General features: G+C 54.1%; 1 protein-coding gene across 6 annotated transcripts in view; it reads left to right on the forward strand.

Annotated features, from left to right (window-relative positions):
• The window catches only part of LOC102476342 (maestro heat-like repeat family member 5), a 47,746-nt gene that overhangs the window by 24,280 nt on the left and 15,540 nt on the right, over window positions 1-7,926 (forward strand). For 4 of the 6 annotated variants that reach the window (XM_006152100.1, XM_006152104.1, XM_006152101.1 and 1 more), the window contains 5 exons: window positions 4,749-4,884; window positions 5,065-5,159; window positions 6,119-6,268; window positions 6,435-6,589; window positions 7,290-7,434. In XM_006152100.1, the coding sequence (XP_006152162.1) occupies window positions 4,749-4,884; window positions 5,065-5,159; window positions 6,119-6,268; window positions 6,435-6,589; window positions 7,290-7,434 (681 nt within the window). The remainder of the gene's footprint in view (window positions 1-4,748; window positions 4,885-5,064; window positions 5,160-6,118; window positions 6,269-6,434; window positions 6,590-7,289; window positions 7,435-7,926) is intronic. The other 2 variants (XM_006152103.1, XM_006152106.1) reach the window with 2 other exon arrangements.

Consider the following 7,926-nt stretch of genomic DNA (forward strand, 5'->3'; position numbering starts at 1 on the left):
TAATATTAAACCCACAATGTAGAAAATGCTATATGCTATGTAGACTCTTTTGCTATATCTCTGCATCAGTATCAACACAAACACATGCAGTGGAATAAGGTTGATGATAAACACATAACCATCCCAAGCAGAGACCATATAGAAATACAATAAACAGCAGCACATTGTCCAAAAAACTGACTCAATTTTTGACTCATTTTTCGTTGGCTCTTGTAGAGCCTTAAGGTTGTTTTTGTTTTTTAGCTGTTTGGATTTTTTGGGTTTTGTCTCACCTTCAGGGCTTTTAACTTTTTCCTCACTATCTAGGGAAATAAGATCCTCTCCCTGTTCCTTTTCAATTTTAGAATCCTTGGTTAGATCGACCATAGTGGCATGGGCTTCTTTTAAGCCCTGAATGAATAGTTCATGCTGACTAAGCTCTTGTTCGTGCTGACTAAGCTCTTGTTCGTGCTGACTAAGCTCTTGTCCCATTATTACCATTATTACTTGTCCCATTATTACCCTTATTACTTATAAGTAAGTGATCTTTGTTACTCACTGGGACAATTCTCTGCCGTCCTCCTCTGTAGCCTTTCTCGGGACGATTCTCTGCTGTCCTCCTCTGCGGCTTTTCTCGGGACGATTCTCTACCGTCCCCTTCCCGGACGATTCTCTGTCGTCCTATCTCAGGACGATTCTCTGCCGTCCCCTTCCCGGATGATTCTCTGCCGTCCCCTCCTCGGGTGCTTTTCACTGGATCCTTCGTACTCAGGTCCCTGTTTATGCCTTTGTCCCGACCTGGGGGGGGAGGGGGCGGGGACAGCCGAACAGGTTTCCTGAGTGGAGTGAGAGCCGGGACAAGCGGCGTAGTGTTACAGCACGGAGATGACACTGTGTCTTCAGTGTCGTCTGTTTATTGTGGGCAGCAAGGTACAGCACGGAGACAATGCAGTGTTACAACTCTTTAGGGTGGCATCGTCTATTGTGAGCAGCACGGAGACGACGCAGTGTCACAGCTCTCCAGGGTCATCCGGAGACGATGTAGTGTTACAACTCTTTAGGGTCGTCTGGAGACCGTGCGGTGTTTCAACTCTTCAGGCTCTCCTGGTCGTCGTCGTCTTCCTGGTCGTTGTCGTCTTCCTGGTCGTCTGTGTCGTCTTCCTGGTCATCTGTGTTGTCTTCCTGGTCGTCTGGCTACTGTGGGCCAGGCATCGTGGTTGGATTCTAGTGGCCAATCAGAGCAAGGTTTCGAAGGTCAGGCTTTTTGAAGGGAACCAATCATGGCAATTGTTTGCTTTCTGAGAAACCTCGGCAGACTCGCTGGTGCACAGCCTTCCACAACATGACAAGAGGGCAAGAGCTGTGTGTGCCCTGTGTCTGCTCCTATAAACCCACCAGGGGTTAATAATGGGGGGCCCACCTGGTGACTTCGCTACCTTCAAAGGCCCCCACCATTCAACAGCACAGTCGGATTAAGCCTCCACCCTCTCCACATCAGTGCGCTGGCTCGCCACCTTCCAACCCAGGAACCTCTGGGGGACACATTCAAACCATTGCCAGCCTCACCCCAAATCATATCATGCACAAAAAGTAACTTCAAGTAGTCACAAAGCTCAATGTAAAAATAAAAACCACCAGTTTTCAGAAATAAACTTAGATCGTCCGTACAAGTTGGTGTAAAGATTCCTAGACAGACGGTGGAAGGCAATCACTCAAACTACAAGGTTGGTCAAACAGGCTCCACCAGAGTGGAAGCTCAGGGCCACTACTGAGGGAAGGCGCCACCTGGCTGCGTCCTCCTGGGCATGTAGCTCGCCCCCAAGGACGTTCCTGCTGGAAACCAGAACCTAAAACAATAGTGAGGAAACGCCAGACAAATCCAAGGCACTATCTCTGTACTTTTCAAAAGTGTCATGACTGGGAAAGACAGAAAACTGAGGAAGTATTTCAGATACAAGATTAGGGGAGATGTTGACTGGAAAAGAAACGTGTGTGTGAGACAGATGGTCAGAGACAACTGGTGAAACTTAAATATAGGCGGTGGGTTAGACAACAGTATTGCATCAATGCTAAATAGGTGTTCTAATTTCAATGATTGCATTGTGATTATGTAAATAAATGCCCTCAAGCTTAGGAAATACACACTGAAGCATTCTGAAGTAAAATAACCCAATGTCTCCAGTCACAGAGAGAAAGAGAGACAGAGAGAGACAGAGAGATGAAGATGCCTGCAGGGCAAGGTTTACACAATGGGGTAAGCAGATGAGGGAGGTGCACATGGGGTAAGCAGGGTGAGGGAGGTGCACGATGGGGAAAGTGGGGTGAGGGATGTGTGGGGTCTCTGGATGACTCTTGTAGTATTTCAAGTTTGACATATCACAATAAAATGTTATCAGAAGTGAAAATAAAGCAATCAGGACAACATCGACAGAGGATGTCTTACCAAGCTGAGGCCTGTAGTGGGGTAGAGAATCGAGTGCTTCAGGAAGAGACATCAACCAGGGCAAACTAAGGTCGTAGAGGCACCTAGGAGGGTAGCGTTCAAGGCTGTGGTGGAGCTGTGAGGGAGGAGGAAGTGTGGGGGAGGCCTCGGAAGCAGGTGCTTAGCTCCTTGACCCAGCAGGACCTTGTAAGGCTTTGAGACAGAAGGCAAAGAGCAACCACTGTGTCATGTTAAGGGCACACTCTGGCTTCTTTTCTTGGGGCGAGGTTTTGCTATAGGGCACGTGCGCTCACCAGAAAGACAGAGAGAGAGAGACAGAAAGTGAAAAATCACCCCCCAGGGGGGATGGCCACGCCACAATCCCTTCTCCTCCATTCTTCTCTCAGATCTTGGGAACGAATGCACTCGTGCCTGGCATGAGTTTAAATCACTGGGTTCGGGACTCGAACCGTGGTCGACTACATGGGAGTCTCCACCACCTCCCTACCCCCAACACCTGGTTTTAGTCTCACTTTTCCATTGTAGGAAACTAGAAAATGGGTCAGAACACATGAAATAACTGAATGTAGGTGTGCCAACAGGCAGCACAGAACTGTACCAGCCAAAGGAAGGACAGATGGGGAGGGCCCCACAATCATGCCAGCCTTCTGCTTGAAGTTATTTTCTGGTCTGAAGCCTTAGAAGCAGGATTGCTAATGCTGCTGAGCTGTGGAGGCAGAGCTGGTAGTTCAGGGATTTGGAGGGAGCTGGAATCTCAGGTTGCTTCCTGGGCAGGGAAGCAGCTCCAGAGCCAGTCTCCTTGAATAGCCCATAAAGACTGTGCCTCAGTACCAGGGTCATCTCAGTGTCCGAGTAAAGGCTACTCCCAATCTGGCCTAACAAAAACTTAAACTCAAGTCTCAAAAAGATCAATTAACTGCCTGCTAGATAAAAATTCAATGGAATGTTCACAATGTCCAGCATACAATAAAAAATTACTTGACATGGTGACAAAGCAGGAAATTTCACCCATAATCAGGAGACAAACTACTCAGTAGAAGTATATCTACAAACGACAGAGATGATGGAACTTGAAATCTTAAGACAATTATCATAAATGTGTTCAGTAACCTAAAGGAAAACATGAACATAATAAAAGAATAAATATGAACTATCAACAGACAAATGATAACTATTGAAAGGATTCTAATGGAAATTCTAGAATGGCAAATAAAATACAGAATCTCAAAATTAAAATGCACTGGATCCATTTGCCAGAAGATGAGATACTGCAGATGAAATATCAGTGATCATGAAGGTGGTCTAATGGGACCTACTGAAACTGAGGAACACAGAGGGCAAGGACTGGGGAGAGGGTAACCAGGGCCACAGTGACCTGTGCAACAGGACCAAGTGTAATTGGAGTCTCAGAAGGAGCGATGAGAAGATTAGCACAGAAAGAAACAGTGGAAGATGTAATGACTGAAATTTCCGAAATTTGATGAAAAATATGAACCCAAGGCCAGCGGGTGGCGCTGGGCTCCCACATGGCACACTGTGGTTCAAGTCCCAGACCTGGTGGTTTGCTTTCTCATTTTTCTTCTCTCTGTCTCTGTCTGGTCAAATTAAACTATTAATAATAATAACAAATAAAATGAAATAAATAAGTTTTTTTAAAAATTACTAGTATATGTATATGGGACCAGCAATAGGTGTAATGGTTACATTGCTGGACTCCATTGTAGTTGACCGTGGTCGTTCAAGTCCCAGACCTGTTGACTTAAAACTCACACTGGGCATGTGTGTGTATGCCCAAAATTCCAAGAGGAGACTGGAGGAGAAGGGATTGTGGTGTGGTCATCTCCCCTGGTGGGTGATTTCTCACTTTCTGTCTCTCTATCTCTCTGGCAAGCACATGTGCCCTATAGCAAATCTCTCTCTCTCTCTCTCCATATCCCATACATCCAAGAATCTCAATGGGATAAACACTTAGAATAACGCACTGAGGCACCTCACTCCAAAATTGCTGAAAACCAATGATAAATATGAAAAATCTTAAATTAGCCAGAATCATTAAATATATGCATGCACTCATACATGCATACAGGAAATGACACACCACTAACTTCTCACTGTAAATGCTGGAGATGCCCCTATTATAGATGAGGAAACAGGTCAAAGAGGTGAAGGCCTTCCCCAGAGTTGGAGCGAGGGCCCATCTTTAGATGCTGAGCCAGGGCGTGTCCACACCAGACACAGCACAGGAACGAACTGAGAGTCCAAAAGTGGGAAGCCTGGGACAGCAGAAATGAAGACCAGGCTTTCTGCCCACCTGCTCACCTGCCAGGAAGAGGCCACGCCCTCCATGCTGGGCCACCAGATAGGCCTGCTGACTCTGCTGTGGCGGGACAAGGACGAGGTCACCCGGAATCTCTCCTGTCAGTGTGTCCACCTCCTCCTCCAGCTCCTGGTTTTACAGAAGGGTGAGCTGGGTGTGAGAGTGAGGAGGGAAGGCATCCTTCTATTTCCTGGCAAGCTGGCCCTGCTCCTGGGCTCCCTGGCTTTCCATGGGCCTCACTCTGGTCTGTGACTTGGGGTGGGTGCTGGAGAGAAGGGAGTCAGCCCCAGGCCAAAGCCGCTCCCTGACTGCGGACCTCACTCAGGGAGGACGGTGGAGCTGCCGCATGTGAACAGACTGAAACAATGGGAAGTGAGGGGCTCCAGGGAATGGCAGGCAAAGCTCTACCACACAGTGAAGGTGAGGCCACAGCTGGGCTGCGCCCCTGCAGCTCCCGCACACTGCCCTGGGTGGGACCGAGCCGGCCCCTCACTGCCTAGCACGTTGTGTGTGTGGGGCAATGCAGGTTCCAGCAGCCTGGGCAGAGCCAGGACCAGGGGAGACCTGCCTCCATCTTCCTTTAAAATCTTGACCCTGTATCCTCCAGTTCTGACTCACTTGGACCTGAAGGTTGTGAGTTTCTCTTCGGTGTCTTAGGGGCCTCCTCGGGGCTCTTTCCTCTGGCCTTCCTCTGGGGCTCCTGTCCAGGGTGACGGCTCATTTGGGTTTGCCAGGGCCAGTCCTGGCCTCAGTAGGGCAGCTGGCCTCCCTTTCCCGCTCTCCTCTGCTGCCGCCCTCATATGCCCCCGCACTCAGCCCTCCCCTCCCAGCCGGGAGTCCGGAGTCCGGTGTGGTGAACGAGCTCTCCAGCTCCCCGCTGAGTGCCCGGTGGCTCACTTCTCTGTGCCTCGGCCTCCCCACCTTTGGGTGAGGGTTCTGAGCAGGTTTGAGACCTGCCCACCCTGGGGACAGTGACGCCCCTCCTGGGACAGTGACACCCTCATGCAGATGGTGCCTTGAGCCCCTCCCAGGTGCCCCAGACCCAGAAGCTTGTCGTCTCTAGTGGGTTCCCGAGAGAGAGCCAGGGAGCAGAATCTGGGCATCCAATACTTGGAGTGCATGTTTGTTCTGAGAAGGTGACCGTGGAGATAGCGGGAGGGCAGGTGGAGCAAGAGGCTGTCAGCCTGCCATGGGGCAGGGGCCCCCTGCTGGCTGTGGGGCAGGAGGGTCTGCAGAGCCTGCAGCAACCTCACTTCAGCCAGGGCAGGTTGGGGCTCGGGGCCTGCTGAGAGGCAGAGAGGCCCTTTGGGGTTCTTTGCTGTGTCTGGGCTCTTGCCCCTGGCCTCGCTGGCCTCTGGCCTCACCCCCGCCGTTCCCAGGCCTTCAACGAGACCCTGACGGTGGCACAGCACACGCAGCTGGTCCTCTCACTCCTGCACGGCCTCGGCAGCCACGGCCCCCTGCGCTGCGACCTGGCCTCGCAGCTCCTCCTGACCATGTTCCAGGAGCCTGGCGTCAAGCCTGAGCAGGTGGGGCGCCTGCAGGTCCAGCGCTGGGCCCCGGGCTCGTGGGGCTCGTGGGGCTCACGGGGCTCACGGGGCTCACGGGGCTCACGGTGGGCTGCCACCAAAGGCGACCGAGAGGGGAGGCTGGCACAGCAGCGCCGGTCTGAGCTGCGTGGCCCGCCCTGTGCAGGTGGCTGAAGTCCTGCAGGGCCTGTTCCGGGAGCTGCCGGGCATCGTGTTCAAGGGCATCCGGCAGACGGTGATGCAGGCTGTCTCGGCTCTGGGGGCCCGGCACACGCAGGAGACGGTGGAGGTGGTCCTGTGCCTGGGCCACCCGTCAGAGAGGTAGGACCCTCGCCACGGGCCACCATCGTGGGCCCTCCCAGGCTGCAGTTTCAGCTCTAGGCTCTGGCAGGCGGAGGTGCCTGAGGGCTCCCGTGACTCAGCCCTTCTTCCTCAACTCTGAACCAGGGCTCCTGGGGTCCCCAGAGATGTCCTGGCTGAGGGGCCCCAGAGGGCACAGCAATTCTTGGAGGGAGCTTCAGGGTGAGGCGTCTCAGTCTCCGCCCTTGGAGGCCAATCCACAGAGGGGCTGGGTCAGCTGAGGTGCATGAGCACATGTGAGCGAGGCCCCGGGGGTGCAGCCCCAGCCGTCCCTCTGCCTCATGTCCTGTGGGTGGTGAGGCTCTGACTTGGGTGCTGGGCTGAGGCCCGCAGTGCCGGATTGCCAGGAGCACCTCAGAAATGCAGCAGCTGTACCTACCTCCCCCAGTCTGAGGGGTTGCGGACATGGGAGTTGGCCTAGGCGGTGCCCGGGGTCCTGGCTTGGCCCGTCTCCCGTCTTCCTCGGCTGGGCTGTGCCCTCCAGATGAAGAGACAGGCTGGGAGGACCGCGGTGCGCTGGGTGCCGGGGGTGAGGCGGTCATCAGCTCACAGCTCTCCTGAGGGAGGGTCCTGCTCCTGCTCCTGCTCAGGGCTGGATGCCCTCAGGTGTGCGGGGCCGGTCCCCCAGCGGGCCCCTGGCAGTGGAACCGCTCCTCCATAGGCAGGTCCTGCCCCTGTGGAAGGCCCTGGCTACCACCCCCCGGCTGACCCGTGAAGTCGTCACCCAGCTCTACATGAAGCTGAAGCTGCGGCCGCCCAGGTTGCTGGGCCGGAGCCTCTCTGAGTTCCGGCCCATCTCCCTGCTGGTGAGCCCCTGTGCCCTGGCCCGCCGGGTCAGAGCCCTCCGCTCGGGTCCACCCTGTCGCCAGTGATGGAAACCCCCGAAGCCTGGTGGTCTGTAAGAATAGGGTTTATGCCTGGAGGGCCAGGGCCTGTCCGTGTTCCCCTGACCTTCCACATTCCCAGGCACACCCCGATGCCTGGTCATGGCCCAGAGGCCCGCCTGCCCATACCCTAATGGGAGGAAGCTTCGCCCCAGTGCCGTCACAACCTGCCCGAGTTCCAGCGGGGATCCTGGGACACTCAGACCACAGCCATGTGGACTTGAGCCTCGTGGCCCTTGTCGTGGTCGTGACTGTGCATTCGGGAAGGACAGGCTGATGGCCCCGTCCCCCTGCTGGCCATTAACCACACCCATACTCCTGGGGCCACCTGAGCCGGGCGGGAGCCAGCCCATCAGCTGCCTGCTACAGCCTCCCCTCTGCCGCAGCCTCCCCTCTGCCGCAGCCTCCCCTCCC

Source organism: Tupaia chinensis, unplaced genomic scaffold (genome assembly GCF_000334495.1).
Source record: "Tupaia chinensis unplaced genomic scaffold, TupChi_1.0 Scaffold000335_1, whole genome shotgun sequence".
NCBI lineage: Eukaryota > Metazoa > Chordata > Mammalia > Scandentia > Tupaiidae > Tupaia > Tupaia belangeri.